This window comes from Parasteatoda tepidariorum, chromosome 8 (genome assembly GCF_043381705.1).
Source record: "Parasteatoda tepidariorum isolate YZ-2023 chromosome 8, CAS_Ptep_4.0, whole genome shotgun sequence".
In the NCBI taxonomy this organism is placed as follows: Eukaryota; Metazoa; Arthropoda; class Arachnida; order Araneae; family Theridiidae; genus Parasteatoda; species Parasteatoda tepidariorum.
In genome coordinates this window covers 63,937,355-63,955,728 of record NC_092211.1, presented here as the reverse complement: position 1 = coordinate 63,955,728, position 18,374 = coordinate 63,937,355, and the positions used below count along the sequence as shown (strand labels likewise).

At 26.8% G+C, this 18,374-nt stretch overlaps 1 protein-coding gene across 6 annotated transcripts in view; it reads right to left on the bottom strand.

The window, feature by feature from the left end:
* The window catches only part of LOC107448889 (ras-specific guanine nucleotide-releasing factor 2-like), a 331,467-nt gene that overhangs the window by 53,066 nt on the left and 260,027 nt on the right, over positions 1-18,374 (bottom strand). For 4 of the 6 annotated variants that reach the window (XM_071184120.1, XM_043043791.2, XM_071184121.1 and 1 more), the window contains exons 12-13: positions 11,747-11,870; positions 3,924-4,126 (exon numbers count right to left, since the gene is read on the bottom strand). In XM_071184120.1, coding sequence (XP_071040221.1) covers positions 3,924-4,126; positions 11,747-11,870 — 327 coding nt within the window. The remainder of the gene's footprint in view (positions 1-3,923; positions 4,127-11,746; positions 11,871-18,374) is intronic. The other 2 variants (XM_071184123.1, XM_071184124.1) reach the window with 1 other exon arrangement.

Here is an 18,374-nt window from a genome sequence, read left to right as displayed (position 1 = left end):
TTACTAAATTTTGTTAAATTTACAAAATTCTTTTTTGCATTATTATGAAGCCTATTTCATTGTTAATTTTATCCAAAGTCATTACCAAAGCGTAGTACGTACTACTTACGTGCAATACTTACTACATACAGTGTAGTATCGTAAGTTCGCTATCGTAAATGCTTCTTATTTTTTTTTATTATGCTTTTATCTATTTTTTGTAATTATTTGTATATAGTGGTGGTCCAACTCATTTATAATTATTATTATAATTAAAAACGTTTAATGGTTTAAAAAGTAAGCAATCAGTGTGTAAGTATAAATGGTCAGAAATAAATTGGTCCAAAAATTGCTTAAGTACCAAAATTTTGTACAAAAAATTAGGTCAACAGCCCAAATTACTAAGCCTTACCTGTTCACAATACAACAGGGGAATATTTTACCGGCGCAACAGGAGTAAATAGAGTTAAACACTGCTCTAGATCTTAACGATACAATAAATAAATAAATAGTGCTATGGAAATTCAGCATAAATTAAATTCCATCATTTTTCAATATGAAATTTTTAATGAAAAATTTGGAGTATTTATCATAAATATTGTAAAAATTTCAAGAAAATAACAGCTTAAATGCTGCGCTAAAAGTAAAAAAAACATCAGTCAAATATTATACTATTAATAAATACTACGTTTTAAAACATATATATATATATTTGAAAATTTTTTATTTGCATTAAATTCCTAATCATATAATATTCCTATATCGTTTATAATTCCTAATCATATAATATTCCTATATCATCTATAATTCCCAATCATATAATACTCCTATATCAGTTTTCCTATTTCATTTTCTTCATTTTGTAATAAGGAAGAACAATATTGTTTTATAGTAAAGTTCGTGGGTAATTAATTTAATATGCTGATATATTTCGCATCAAATTTACTTCTCTTGTACTCAATTTGATGCACACGCAGTGATAAACAATTATCTCTGTTATCAAACATATTTCAGCAATGCAGTTTACTTATACGAAATAAAAAATAAATTTAAACTGTTACTAAAATAATGTACTATAATAAAATAATATATTTCAAAGAAGTATTTTGCTAGAAAAATATCTGCATTAAATTATAATTTTCTAGCAGTATTGTATAGTTTAATCTGTAATAAAAGATAAAAAGATTATTTTACATTAAAGTAAATGGGCAATTAATTTATATGCTGATCAATTTCATATCCAACTGAATAATAAGACAACAAAGTTAAAAAAATCATCCGCACTAAACTATAACCTTCTAACATTGTATAATTTATATTGTAATAAAGGAGAAATATTGTTGTACAGTAAAGTAGATATGCAATTAATTTATATGCTGATATATTTCACATCAAACTGAATTTAAACAGTAAAATTATTTCATTTCATCGTGTGTGTATCGTAATAAATGATTGTTTTGGTTGTCTAATTTAGTTTAGTGTTTCAAAACTACTAACTCTAAACATATCAACACTTAATCTATACCTATTTCTACCATAGCAAAGTAAAATACCGGACTTTATGTTTCGTGATTGAGTGCATGAAATATGGATGTTAGGAAGGAAATTAAGCAAAAAAAATTATTGTAATTAAGCAAATTGTATATTTCCAATTTTCATGAATTACAGACACAAAGAATTGGAATTTTTAATTCAGTGCTCAACGCATTTTTTACATATACAGGGTGTTGTACATTTTCCCCAAGCATATTTCTTCCAATTATTATTATTCCTATAATTCTTATAATTATTCTTATAATTATAAGAATATAAAAGAATTATTAGAATTATAATTCTTGTAATTATTCTTCTGTATAATTAATATTATTCTAAGAACTAATGCTGTCTTGATTGTTTCGGCATTTTTCTGGGTAAAAACTATCAGTTAGTTAGAAATGAAGCAAAGCTATCAAAATAAAATATAATCTACTTACAAAAACATTTAGTTTTGTCACTTTTCCTTACACAAAAATGTCAATCTAAAATTTTAGGCACTTTCTAGAAATTTGAATTCGCAGTTATTCTGATTGAACTAACTATTCAACAGTCTTAGCAGAAATGTGCAACTAATATGGAATGCAATGTTATTGAGCACGCATTACATCGTAATTTCTGATCCGATAACCTTATAAAGCAATAAATTGTTCTCCCGGTCAAATGACCGGTTGTGGTAGAAATAGGTATACGACAAGTATTATTGGAAAGAAACAAAATACAAACAAAATTATAATAGAATATTAACTGTATGCAATTGTTAGAAAAGGTCATGAAGTCAAATGTGCAAAAACGATAAGATGATAAGCGTTTTTTCTTTCTTAAACGGTCATTTGATCGGTTATGGTATATTTAGTGTTAAAGAGCATGAAAATTAAATTTAAAGTCGAATAATATATTACAATGAAATATTTTATTTAATCTCCTGGATATTTCGTTAAAATTTATTTACAATACATTATAATTTTCTAGAAGCAATTTATAGTTTATAATGTAATAAAGGGGCGGGGAAATAGTATACCTGTTATTAATTTAACATAGATATGTTTCGCATCAAATTGAATGTAAGACATTTATAATTATTTCATTGTACCATGCGTATGCAGCGATAAATGATTATTTTAGTTATCAGATAGGTTTTAGAAATTCAGCACAATCATTCAGCTTTAAGCAAAATGCGACTAAAGAGCAAAACAATATACTGAAATAAAATATTAAATATTAAATTGTAAATAGTTCTTTAGAAAAAAATATGATCAGAATTAAGTTATAATTTTCCAGAAGTGATTTTAGCTTACATAGTAAATAGAAAGAAAAATACAGTTTTACAGTAATGTGTAAATTGTAAATAGTTCCCCAGAAAAAAATATTATCAGTATTAAGTTATAGTTTTCTAGAAGTGATTTTAGCTTACATTGTAAATAGAACGAAAAATACAGTTTTACAGTGGTATGTAATTAATTTAACATGATGATAACATATGATTGAAGACAAGGCAACTAAACTGTAATATGCAGTGATAAATCATGATCTTTGCTATCAATTATATTTAAGTAATTCAGCACACTTGTGCAACATGAAAAATAAATTCGGCACTGTTAATCAAATAATGTACTACATTGAAATACTATATTATAATCAAAGATAGTTTGTAAGAAGAATATTTTCTGCAATAAAAAAATTAGTAGAATTATTTAATTTATAGTGTAATAAAGAATTATAATATTGGTTTACAGTAACGTGAAATTACTTTAATATGATGATTATTTTGCATCAAATTGAATAAAAGACAACAAAACAATCTATTATGTATATACAATAATAAATGATTATCTTCGATATCAAATGGTTTTTAGTAATTCAGCACACACTTGTCAAAGATCAGTTCAACAATTTGTTTTTAATTCGGCAATAGATTAAATAATTAATTTTCATCGATGCAAAAATATTTAATTGCAAATTTTCTGATGCTAATCAATATCACTTGCATAAATACACAAAAAACCAAATTAGCATGAACAATATATGTTAAAATACTTATAAAAATCAACTGACAAATAAATTTTCTTTATAATCACCTAAAAGCAGATCATACATCTGAAAAATTAGACATTTTGGTAATGATATTTATTATATCAATAGGCAAAGAGCACAATAAGCCCCGTGCAATTGTTGCTGCAAGTTGCAACTCATGCATCGAAACTCCTTAAATGTTGCTCCTCACAGAGCTTGAGTTAATATTCACTGCATCAGCATCATTATAAAGGAAAAGCAACATTTACACAGAATGCACGGATTTTATTTTAATAACGGAATATATCCGGTTTATTCCGTTAAGCGAATGTTGACAATCATTCGCATTCATCTATGAGCAATTATCAGGTGATCATGACTGATGATTAAAAACTTACCTGGCTGATGTCGCTGGTCCAGGCGGCTTTTTCTTGCATGCTGGGGGCAACTAGATGGATAGTCGCCTGGCTTCCATTCTTGAAGTCGACCACGATCTTGAAGTCAAGACCGCCATAGTCTTTTTGCGTGCTGTTGGCGCTAGATGTCGCTGCACTCGCCTCGCTGAAACCACTCGACTGACTTGAAGCAGAGCTGATCGAACCTAGCAACGAGATGGGTTTCGGTTAATGCTGGGTAGCAAAATGAGCGTTGTGCGCATTTACTCGGCTCACGCACTCACACATACACACATGGCCAGCGCTTCTCTGACCTATGCCTTTCCGAGTAGAAATTGTATTCGACGAGAGTGAAATGTTAGACTCGGGATTCGGGATAATTCTTTTGTTTATGGTATTAGGATGGATTCGCTTTCATGTCCTTTCTTACCAAGATTTAAATTTGAAATTACATTTTTCAACCAGATGCAGTTAAGACTTCGAACAAGGAATTTAAAATACTCGTATTTATAAAAGAAGGTTTTCGTTCTCTGACCTATTGTTTCCGGGAACAGAATAGAACGATTTTATTCATGATTTTAAAAGTTTTATTTTTAACATTTTATAGAGCAATTTAATGTTTTAAATTCATATTTTGAACAATAAGATTTTAATAAAATGTCAGTAGGTGTTTGGAATCTTATATTTAAGAAAATGCTGTAGCACAAACAAATAAATTTAGCAGTGGAAAGTGTCTTAGTGTATTAAAACTGCTGTGAATATTTACTAAAAATTCGCTTTCATGTGCTTTCTTACCAAGATTTAAATTTGAAATTACATTTCTGAACTAGATACAGTTAAAACTTTGAACAAGGAATTTAAAATTCTCGTATTTATAAAAGAAGGTCTTCGTTCTCTGACCTATTGTTTCCGGGAACAGAATAGAACGATTTTATTCATGATTTTAAAAGTTTCATTATTTTAAAAGTTTCATTCTTATTTTATCGAGCAATTTATGTTTTAAATTCTTATTTTGAACAATAAGATTTTTATAAAATGGTAGTAAATGTTTGGAATCTTATATTTGGGAAAATACTGCAGCAGAAACAAATAAATTTAGCAGTGGAAAGTGTCTGAGTGTGTTAAAAACGCTGTGAATATTTACTGAAAATTGTTATATTTTTCTAAAAAAATGGTTTAAAAGCATTAAAAAGAATGTTAAAATTCTGTAAAGGAAACTTTATTTCAAAAAAACATATTTTTTGAAATATTTCTGATTTTAATTTCATAAAAAAACATAATAATTTTATGCAATATTTAAATAAAGTTTTACGAATTCTTAACATGTTTTTCTTTAACATGAACAGCTGTAATGTGCACATTGAAACAGAATTCAATTATATTTAAACTTTTTTCTCTTAAATTTGATTTTTATATATGCGCTTATTTGAAGTTAGTTTTCATGTGTCTTAAAAATAGCTCAACTTTTATCGAAATGGCAGTGAATAATTATGAAAAACAAAATTTTTTAATACACTTTCTGCTTGTTCGATATATAACATTTTGTTGGGCATTGAATCAGAGTTTAGTTATAATTACTCACTTTCTCGTTAATTTAATTTTAATTTTTCTACGGATTAATTAACATTTTGAGCTACAAGACGATTCTAAAATAACATAAGAAACCTTATGAGTGGGGAATCAGTGGATCAAATACGGAAAATATTAGTACAAAAGATACTTTTGAAGTTTTTTGTAATTATATCTTTTTAGGCATAAAAAATGCTTAAATATGCGAATGAACGTTGAAATTTTTTACAAACTTCTAAATCAACTTTTTTTTCTTTTAAAAAGTCTGTTTATGCTCGATTGAATTTTTTAACTCTCATATAAAACTTTTTTGAAACCTAAATAAAATTTCGACAAACTCCGCAAATTTTATACCGTATAAAACTTTTAAAAGCCAAAATAATTTGCTTTCAAACAGGTCGGTTGACATAGGACGACTCGGTAAGTTTGCATAGAGTAAAAATCATTTTAATTCTATGTAAAACGTTTTGAACCCTACGTGAAATTATTCAAACTCTACGTGAAATTTTATAATTTAGACATAAAATTAATTATATACATCAAAGAATTTAAAGACTAAAATATTTATTTTTAAAAAGGATAAGAAATAATTTAAATTCCATTTATATTTTTTCGAATCATTTAAAAAATTTTCGAAACTTGAAATTATTGTTCTTAATTTTATACATCAAATTTCACATAAATTTTTTTGAACCCGAAGTGAAGTATTTCAAAGCCTTCAAAAAAATTTTTAAAACTTGAAATGAAATTGTATGACATCCAATTAAAAATTTTAAAGCTCTAAATAATCATTTTTTAACACCATAAGTATATTTTTAGATTCTATTCAAATTGTTTTAAACCTTTTGAAATATTTCAAAATCTGAGAAATATTTATTTTCAAACTCGAAATGAAATTTATTATATCCTATGAAGATCTTTACAATTCTAAATTATTTCGCTATGTATATTTATAAGTCAAATTTTATGTAAATTGTTCTGAACACTTTGAAAATTTAAAAACCCTATGATCTTTTATTTATTTTTAAACTCAACATAAAATTTACTTTTCCTATAAAAAATTCTAAATTTCTAATTTTTTTGAAATTTTACATGTTAAATTTTATGTAAATTGTTTTAAGCACTGTGCAAAAATTTTCAAATCCTACGTGAGATCTTTTAATCCCAACATGTACCTTATTTTAAACAATGGAAGAAAGCATTTAAACTAGAACGAAATTTATTTGAACTCTAAGTAAAACTTTTCGAACCCTATGAAGTTTTTAATTTCATGAGTTTTTTTAACAAATATAACCATACATGGCAATACGTTTGCTTTCGTTACTTGTAACGAAAGTTTAAGTAAAAAGCACGCATTTTTACTTGTACTTCGCAATTTTTTAAATTTAGTGCTTTTACTTGTTTCTCATTTACTTTTTGGGGAGAAAGTACAAGTACTTGTAACGAAAACGTCTAATGAAATCGTTATTTTCGTCTAAAATGTTTCAAATTTTTCCACCAATTTAAATTTTTTTCCTTCGAAATTTTAGAAATCATTATTCTTTTAAAATTTATAGTTTTAATTCATTGTATATTCTAGCTAACATCTTTTCCCAAACACCTTTAAAGATTGTAATTTCTTGAGAGGGGTGAATCTTTTGAACGTTCAATGACTTATTTTCGCAAAAGTCACTGCAAATTTTGAAAGAAAAAACAAAATTTCCACAAATTTTATAATTTTCAAATTAACATAAATTAAAACTATTTTTTGGAATGCAAACATTGAACTTTGGTTTCTGGATATCTTCAACGTTCATTATTTCAATAAATTCTGTAATATATTCAAGCATTTTAAAGTTTTATACATTGTAAAGGAAATTTAAAGCTCTTTAAATAGAAAAAAAAATTTCTGCATATTATTAATGATATTTAAGTTTACTTTGGTTAAGGTTGAAATAATAAATTTTTTTGTACTTCCACTTTTACTTGCACTTTTTACTTGTTACTTTCTAATCCTTTGCGGTCGTATGTCTACTCTCAGCCACCAACGATTTTTTACCGTTCCAGTCGTATGCCTGCTCTCAGCCACCACAGCAAAGATGTTAGCCGCAGCTTAATGGCAAACTACACTGTAAAAATTCTGGATAAATGTTGAACCAATACTTGGTGCAAAGTTTCTAATTGCACCATAAATTGGTTAAAGGGAAAAATTGCTTTATTTAGGTTGCACCATAAATTGGTAAATATGATCGAGAAATACGTTCATGGTGCAGTCGATTGCACCAAACTTTCGTACTATGAGAGGCACAAGCTTTAACTGTGACCGATAACTTATTTTGTAACTGTTGACGGATCGACGATTTTGTGATTGAAGAATGCTATCATCTCATGCAAGTTGTCTTTGAAATTAACTATTTCTTTTGCAGGTAAATAAACTTTTCTTATTTGTTTGCATTAATTACAGTTCATTCCTTTCATATCATCCCTAAAAATTTTGTTGTCTGTTCTGAAAGAGTTAGTTTCAAATTTCTTCTTGGAAACTATATTCATTGTATGAATAATTAAATATTTTAAAATCTATATTAGCTCTTTTTCAGTAAATAAGGAGATACATCCATTTTATGCTCACAGAAAGTGCAATACGAGTGATAAATAAACGGTAAATACGGCAATCTTAAGCAGCATAGCTTTCCACCATATTTACAGCTGGAGAAAATTTTCTTGATGCGTGTTTTAATTGCATTCTACCGAACAAAAAAATCATATGTACTTTCTGTTAGGATTAAAACTTTTTATCAATATCTATGCTTCTATTTTGATTTTCATCTTCTATATTGGCCATTTTCGTTCGCAATGTCACATAATTACACGAATTTCTGTCTATACGTTCTTAAAATACCTTTGTTATAAAATTTTCAAAGCGAATTAACAAATTTCGAATTAGCACTAGAGAGAAAGGCAACCGTTGTCATGGAAACTGGGTTTCTCTTTGCCGCATGAAGCAGGAAAAAAAACAAACAAAAAAGTAACTAATATTGGCGCTAAAGAAAACAAAGCGCTAATTTTATTTTATTTACCAAGAATCTTACTGAAATTTTGAACAAAATACCGACAAGAACAAGATTTGTCTTAGGGCATTTAGGAATAAGCTGATCTCTTATTGAATTTTAAAAAAAAATAGATTTTCTTATTGATATTTTTTAACTGAGCGAAGCAAATTTTAAATGAAACAAAATATCGCATTTAAAAAGTTTATAAATACATTTTTCATTAAATCTAAATAAAAAAAAATTACTTAGAGGCTCAATGATACTTTTCTCTAGATACTTATTTTTTCCATGAATTATTATTATTATTTTGTTGATTTATGTATATTAATTTAGCCCACATTTGCGTTTAGTGAGGGAGGAAAAAGCCAACATAAACATAAAATCGAGCGGTAGATTTGATCTTGAAAAAGTTCATATGTATTCTGTATAATATTTACAGTTTTTTATTTTAAAGATAACTTCTTTTAAAAAAATTTTTTTTTTGATTTTAATAGTATTTTTTTTAGTCAGAAATATATTTACTTCTATGAAGCAAAAGAATTTTAGTTAATAAAAAAATGCACACAAACATGTGGAGTTTTAATACCATCCACATGAATACTGCTTGTGTGTTTATCAGCATGTGTTTATCCCGCCCTCTTAGATTCAACAGGTACTCCTTGATCTATCTAAGTGATGATCAAATTGTTCATTTAATATTTTAACAGTTGACAGTTCCTTCTGTAAATTTTTTGCGGGGTCGCACTGCATGAAATTCAATTCAAAATTTCTCATGAGGAGAAATTCTACTTGAGTGGTTTGGTACATTTTAACAACAATAAAAAAATTATAACATTTTAAAATATCAAAACTTTCCTTCCCAAAATCTTTGTGGATGAAAGGAGTCTTAAGATAGAAATACCCCACTTCCGTATAAATAGTTGGTCTCGAAAAAATGTTTTAGATGGTGAAATGTTTAAACATTTTTCTACATATGAACGACAATTTCTCTTTCTTTTTTTAATATTGTATTTTAAAAATAGTAATTAAAATATGACTTGCTTTGATTGATCTTTCTTTGTTTTAAAAATGTAAGGGTTCAAATTTTGCTTCTTCTGTGAAATTATTTCAGTTCCTATACATTCTATTAGCATAGATTACATTATTTTTAATCTTCTTTCATTAGCACAAAGGCACCAACACCTTCAATGCTTTTAATCAAGAAAGAGGCTCAGGAAAAATATTGTTATAACCAGTGCAATTTTCAGAATTCTATAAGGTTATAAACAGTTTTTTTCAAATTTCAAAAGTACTAGTTTCAAGAACAGCTTACAAACAAGAAATGTGTATAGTTTCAAGTTTTGAGAATGAAGAACCTGTGTTTGGCAAAGCAATTATTATTTTGTGAAAGGGCTCCAAAGTCTTATTTGTGTGTAATCTTTTTATATATTGTTGTGTTTTTTACAATCAACTGAAAAATGTGATGTAGTTAAAGTAGTTAAAAATCAATAATAATGAATATATAATAATGAATATATAATAATGAATATAATAATGAATATGTAAAAAAAATATTTCTTTTCTCAAATACTCACCACCATTTACTAATTTGTAAAAAAATGACAGTAATATTTTTCCAAACTGAGTGAAATTTTAATTTATTCATCAAGTGGTAAATTATGTTTGTAAAAAAAGTTATTTAGTTGTATTGTAAATTTTAATTCAGATGAGGCAGAATATATCAAGAAATTTAGTATCTTATTAAAATATTGAAAATTATTTTTAGATGATCCCAAATTTCAAAACTGTGAACATTGAGGCATATGCTAACATAGTTTTTATTTTAAATTACTGTAAATTAAAAATTTTGAATTGAATGCACTCTCTTACTAACAAAAAATACTATCTATTATATTTTTGAGTGAGTATTTCGTATTTTTTAATGAATGCTGTGATATGTATAAAATGGATAATATATTTAAATTTTAAGATTTTGCATAAAAATTATTACATTCCGTCTATGTATACAAGCATCAAAGTGATTGTAAATGAATAAATTATGTTTGAATATCGATCTGGATCTGTATTTTTTTTTGTTAATATTTCCACGTTATGTCATTATTTTTACATTTCTAAATTTGCTTCAAATTTATTATTTCTATACGTCAATGTAGTTAATATTGGAATGTTTCTTAATTAGAGATAAGGGATTGACGAATGCAATATTTGTCTACTGTTTCATATAAAGTTTTATTTGTGAAAGTAATATTTTTATTTTTAAATAATAAAATAATTTCAAAATTCATTGTAATAAGAATTTGTTTCAGCCTATAATTAAAATTCTCTTTTAAACATTAGTTGTACTATCTCTATAGCATCTGATGGTTCTTTAACGAATGAAATGTAAAAAGGAATTTTTATTTTACATATTTCAACTTGAAGAACGAAAAGATTTTTATATGAAAGAAAATATTTTTAAAGCGCCAAAAAAGCAGAGAAAGTTATCATTATTATTAAATATTTAATGATGCTAACTTTCTCTGCTTTTTGGCTCTTTAAAAAAATACCTAATAATGGTGCAACCTACCTAGCTTTTAGTTCCCTTCAAAAATACCAAATCATAGTGCAACCTTCCTCCACTTTTTGTTCCCTTCAAAACACTGGTTTTCGGTGCAACCTTTCGCTACTTTTAGGTTCTTTCAAAATACCCATTTTTGGCGCAACCTTCTCTCGTTGTTTGGAGCTAGTGAAAGCACCAATATATAGTAAAACTGAACACCAATTTATGTAGCCAGGAAATGAATGCCAATGTTTGGAGCAGCATAGCTCAAAATTTTTTACAGTGTACATATATTGCGACAATATGAAGATGTAAGGAGTAAAGATTTGCTCTGTATGTTCAAGCAGAAAAAATAAAGGCGGAAGACGACAAACTAAATATTTTTACGACGAAGTTTCTCGCATATTATTGTGTTACATATATCTAAAGTTCAAAAAAGAATTAATAAATTTTGCTTTTCCTTCATAATCTTTCATATTATTGATTACTGTTCGTTCAACGAAAATTAATTCCGATCAGCATAACATCCCGTGTATAAACCTTATACGACCGCAAAAGGTGTTGAAGTCAAAACTTGTAATTTTTTAATCGTTACTTTTGCTGAAAGTACTCGTTACTTTTTTGAAGTAACGTTTCCATGCATGAATTTAACTGACAAATGTGATTGGAAAAAAAGAAGTGTTTCTTACCACAGTCGTCCACTGTGAATGTAAAGGGTTCTGTGACATCTTCGATAAGTGTAGCGTCAGACAGAGGAATCTTGCCGATGCCCTGATCCGAGAGAAGTTTATGTTGATCACTTTTAGAACGATTCTTTAAGATGCAAACAGGAGAATAGATAGAAAGAGAGAGAAAAACATACACATTCTTCAGTGCTCTCGAAAACTTTTTTTTTTTTTGGATTGGGGAGAAGAAAATTTGATGTAGGGGTAGAAGAGGGAGGGTGAGTGCGAGGGGTCTATAACCTGTGAAGTATATATTAGTCATACAGTCTAAAAACACAAAATTGGTGCTGGATTATTCATTACAGAATTAAAACTGCTCTACCTGTATTGAAAACGATAGTTTTTCTGTTGTGTCATTTGTTACGCCATTTTGCTTTATCAAAAGCTTTGTAGATTTGAAGAGTTTGTTTAAATCATAATTGGTGCCGGATTATTCATTACAAAATTAAAACTATTCTACTTGTATTGAAAAGGATAGTTTTTCTGTTACGTCATTTGTGGCGCCATTTTGCTTCATCAAAAGCTTTGTAGATTTGAAGAGTTTGTTTAAAATCATAATTGGTGCCGGATTATTCATTACAAAATTAAAACTACTCTACCTGTATTGAAAACGATAGTTTTTCTGTTACGTCAATTGTCACACCATTTTGCTTTATCAAAAGCTATGTTAATTTGAAGAGTCTGTTTAAAATCACATGATTAATTTCATTTATTAATTTTAATAAATCATTTTTAAACACCATCAGTAATCGTTTAAATTCTGCGTAAAATATTTTGAACTTTTGGAAATTTCTTAAAAGTATATGAAACAGAATAGTGGAACAGAATAGTGGAAACACTTCTATACTAACACGTGTTCTGTTCTTTTTCAAAAAATACTTAAGGAATCATTTTGTAAATTTATAAGCGCTTAGGTTATGAGATTTCTTATACTTATCAAGGAAGTTTAAAGTTTTTAGAGGTCTGAAGAACAGACAGTAATTTACGAAAGGAAAATGGTATTTTTGAACTCCCTATGCCAAAAAAATGTATCAATAAAGCTTAAAATTTCATTCATAAGTATGAGAAATAGCATGATAGCACTTCTGAAATTTTAAATAATTCTTTTAGTATTTCTTGACAAATGTGAAATACAGAACTACGAAAATTAGTACAGAAGTGCTTCCATTATTTTTTCCAATCACTCTATATCATAAAAAGAATTTTAAAATTGAGATTTTAAAATTGATGAGTCACTTAATTACGTCTATATAATGGAACTATATGTTTGTTTGAATAAGATTGTGCACTGTAAAGAATTCCTAGTCAAATTACAATAAAAATTGGCACCCTGAGTGCTTCATCCGTAAAATTTGTTCCATCATAAAATCTATTTTTACCGCAAAATTTTATATCATCATTTTTACTTAATTGCTGTAATTCAGTGATTTTAGAGCAAATATTTCTTTAAAAATCTTTACAGTAAAATTTACTTAATTGCAGTAATTCAATGATTTAGAATTACAAAACGTTTTATTGATTTCGAAATATAATCACCCGCACATCTCACCTTTAATAATATTTTCTAATATACTTCCAAAAGCAGAAACTAACATTATAGAAGATGAATCGTATGGAACGAATCATATAATTATATCTATTATATTATACCTATTATTTGCATACATTTTATATTATATATATATATTTCTGGATTATATCTATCTGCAATATATTATACTGCCTTTTTATCTATGGGAATGACTTCAGGTATGAATTTTGCACGAAGCGGGTACACTGTAAAATATTTTGAATCAAATTACGGTAAAAAGTACCGGCAATCGGGAAACCGGTACTTTTTATTGTAAAATTAATTTCCATCGAAAGTTTTATAGAGAAAAAAATCTGCTATACCGTAATTTTATGCGTAATATTTACTGTAAAGTCACTGAATCTTTGTAATTAAATAAAGATTACTGTAAAGATTACGGTATAGCAGGGTTTTTGTTCCGTAATCCATATAAATTTTACAGTAATATTTACTGTAAAATATCTGCATCATTGTAATCAAATGAATATTACTGCGAAAATTATGAGATATTTTTTGCGGTTAAACGGACTATATGCACTCAGGCTGTCAGCACTTTCTACCCTAATTTGATCGGGAACTTTTACAGAGTATTCAAAACGTGTATCAATTTTTTGCTAACTGTGATTTAAATTGAAAATAAAAATATTTAATGAAGCTCTCGTAATTAATTTAGCTGTTTGCTTGGAAACCAAAAAAAAATATTTAGAAATGTTCGACGTTGCTAACCGGTGTCCATTGAAAGCACCAGTTGCGGCAAATTATTATTTAAAATAATTATGCTAATTTTTTTTTCTTTTGTGATTATGAAGCATTATCAATTTTTTATATGAATTCAAAGGAACATAAAAATTGGATTTCAAAAAAAAAATGATATATATTTTACTATCTTAAAAAAGTAATTAAAATAAATAAATAAATAAAATTTTGATTCCTTTGAACTAGGCCGATAGTTATTAAATTGCTTTTCAGTTTATTCATTTGTGCTCGTGAGGTAAGAAATGAAAATAAAATAAATTTGGTTGGAAATATTGCTCACCAAAATTAATTTTAAAAAATATATCGCCCTCCACGAATTATGAAAAATATTCACCCTACATATTAAAATACATTCAACTTTAAAAATAACTTAACATTACCGACCTCCCCGCTATAAGCATTGAAAATATTCTCTTAATCCCAAAATTAAAAAACTGTCCCTCAAAATTGACTTTTTGACTACCCCATCTGGTGGCACAATTGATTACTAAATAGCATCGTATAGCTCTCCCCGAACATTTAAATGATTTTCTAATTGAAAACGAACAAAGATTTTTATTATTTAGTTAAATTTTGCAATAAACCAGACATTTATAAAAAAAATTGTCTAAAATTATATGGGAATATTGAATTTATAGCAATAAATGTATCATCTAAGCATACTTATTTTATTATTTTTATTTTACTTGCATGCCAATGATTACTATTTCTTTTATTTTTCTAATCAAAATTTTTGTTTATTAAGGGTGTTGTCTTTAAAGATGTAACACGATGAATTAATTTTAAACTTTTAACTGTCGGAGAACTCATCAATGAAAATAAAAAAAAAATCCTTCAGTTGTATATGAAATGTCCAAATTTGTATGATTGACAAAAAAGAGTAAGAAAAAAGTAATAAATTAAAAAAAATTTTATCATTCAAAGACTGTCCACTATATTCATCATCTTTTCTAAAAAGTAATTTCTTAAAATTTAAAAAAAAGAAAGATAAAAAAAAAACGCTTTGAAACTTATAAAATAAAAATATGTAGGTGAACTGAAGTGATTAAACAACATTCAAGATTTTTTCCGGCAAATTAAAAATTAAATTTTGCAAAACTAAAATTAAGTATTAATCGACTAATAATGATAACAATAAATATAAGGTATAAAAGACGTTTTTTTTACAATAATTATTGTTTAGAATTTAATTATAATTAAAAATAAGTTTTAAGGAATTACTTCTAAGATGGCACAGACATTTATAATAAATGTTTCTTCGTGCGAATTTCGAAGATATAATTTTATAATATTTTTCACTTTCAAAATTTATAAACCACCACAGATATATAAAACCAGTATCTCAAGGAATTTCTTTTTCTTTTACTATGTCGGGGAGAAAAAAATAATTAATTAACAAATGCCGAAGTTTTCAGCTAAATTATTTTTACATTTAACATATATATTCCAGTTAATACCAATAAAAAAAATATGCCTATTTTCAATCAGTATTAAATTTTATAACCTGATGTATACTTTATTATTATTATTTCCGAATTTAGAGATTTCTATATCATAATGCACAAATTTGAAAATTGAATATTATAATGCTGATAAAATTACTTGTGATTAAACTAATAATAACGTAATGTATCGTTTTTTAATTTCTAATATTGTAGCTTTTGCATACACTTACATCAAAAATGGAATGAAATTTTTTAAAAAATCTTAACTTTTTAAACAGTTTTAGTATTTTACTCCAAGTTGATAAATTTTATAGAAATAATTGCTGTGCTATAATGTGAAAAAAAATGAATCCGATATAAAGTTCGGAATGTAAAGTTTGATTATAAATGTTTTTTTCCCTCTTTAATTCTTAAAGAAAAAGCTATTGTATGCAACGTTTAAGATTTTAACTAAAACAATATTTCTTCCAAGATAATTATAGACTATTTTTCCGACCTGCAGATGGCGCCACATATTAAATATATTTTCTAAAACCTTTACGGAAAGTCCATGGTTTCGATAAATTACAAACATAAAAACACTCAATTACGTTTTTTTCTTCTTAAAATTTGTTGATTTTTTGAAGTATTGTTGTGTTTAAACTAAATTTCATATATTTATATTTCTTTTACATTTAAAGCAGCTTTACTTATACGAACAAAACGGTTAAAGTTTTTGATTTAATTCGCCAAAACCATTCTTAAAATATTTTTAATTTTCAGTTAATAACAACAAAATTAGGCCTCTAGCGTGAAATTAATATTATCTGATTATTTATTTGTATTAACAATTTATAAATATTTTTTTATTTATTTATTTCGATTAAAAGGTTCAGGGCAAATTTTTTGTTTTATTTGAGCTCTTTTTCTATTCTTTTCTGTTTCTTAATTTCTTATTAACAGTAAGAGTGTTTTTACTAAATCATAAAACCAAAATGCATACACTTTTGCACTGGTATGTGCAAAAATGTATTGGGCTTAGCATTAATGTGTATTCCATAAAAAATCTCACAATCTTATAAATCTTTCTTTTGTTTAAAAGTTAAGGAAGTTTCTCCTGTCTGGGAATAAGGATGCATAGAACACTCAATTATTTTTTGAAATCAATAATTTTTTGGAAACTCATCGACATCAAGTTTATTCGCATATCTTTTGAAATTGATATAATAAATAAATTAATTCATAAGAATAATAAATTAAATAAAAAGAATAATGAATTAAATTTTATCTCTCAAGCAGTAAAAAAAGACATATTAGGCAATATTTAACCCATGGACCACTAAAGCATCCTATAGATATTTATAGCTTTTGAAGTTCTAATTTTGTCATATTTATGTATAAATACTTAAATTTTACTACTTAACAAAAAAAACTATTATCTCATATTCTCCTACATTCATACAACAAAAAACATATTTTTCATGGAGACAGATTTTACCATTAAGAAATTTTTTTAACTGTTTAAATATTAAATCCTTTCTAAAAGCTGTGTGGCCTCAGAATTATATATTATCTATTGTAATGAGGTATTTTGTGTACATTATAACTATGCCAAGCAATTTTAATGACAAGCACATGACAGTTACTTATGAAAATTGATCTGTAGCAAAAAATGTTATTAATCATTAATGATGTTTAATGATTTATTTATTTCATTAAATATCGGTGGCTCAGTGGTTAAGGCACTGAAACATTAAATAGATGGACCAGGATTTGTTCCAGGTGAAGGGTTTGAATATGCACAGTTTTAGGTCAATCGAAGTAAATAAAGGTGGCCGACCATTTTGTCCACATAGTAACAACCATGTAGTTGGTCTCGAAATGGAGGTGCCTTTGCCAACATAATCATCTCTCTTCCCATCTCTTTAACCACAAATTGCTACTGCGAGATTATCTTTTACAACTTAACCCACTAACAGAGCAGCCAAAATAGTCTTCAGAAGTTTCATACAACTAGAAGGTTATAGTTGTAAGATTATCATTATTATTATGCTAAAAAAAAAATACTGATCAAAACTACCAGAATATGGTAAATATTCCGTATTTCTGACTCTACTGGAACAAAAGTGCCGTAATTCTTACTGTAGTGCTTTGGTAGCGAATTTTAAGAAAATTAACAATAAAATATGTTTTCATTATCATGTTATTTGGTAATAAACGTAGTAAGATTAGGTAATTTCATCAAAAAAAGTTGGTAGTCTTTACAGTACTTGTACAATTTGAAATGACGTAGTTTTATAACCTGAATGTTATTTTGTAAAGGCTTAACTATCTATGCAATATAAGCGTATGCAATGCATGCATTATTATGTAAGCAATAAGCATCTATAAATTTTAAAGCTATGAAAAATGTAGATTTTTAAACGTACAATTGCCCGGACAAGGCTTAACTAAATCAATAGCTTGACTATTACTTAGAAAGACTATCCCAACATCCTAAAATAGAAGCGTAGAGGTAGCGGGGTTCAAATCCCACGGCCACCCTGTAAGTATTTGTTTATTTACTCTTTGTTACAAATAAATACGCAAGCTTGTGTGCTCATTACAAAGTTCGACTTATCAACTCTTCTCATGTAAAAGTATATTGTAAAGACATTACAAATACATGTACTGTAGCATGGTGTCCATGGACATATGTTTGCGATGGCTTTTTCTAACTTATGCTATTTGTTCTTCATCTTGATAACGGCTCATAATATATATTATTGGGATACTGTGTAATGTGCAAGCGAGTCTTCATATATATATAATATATATATATATATGTATATATATATGCATT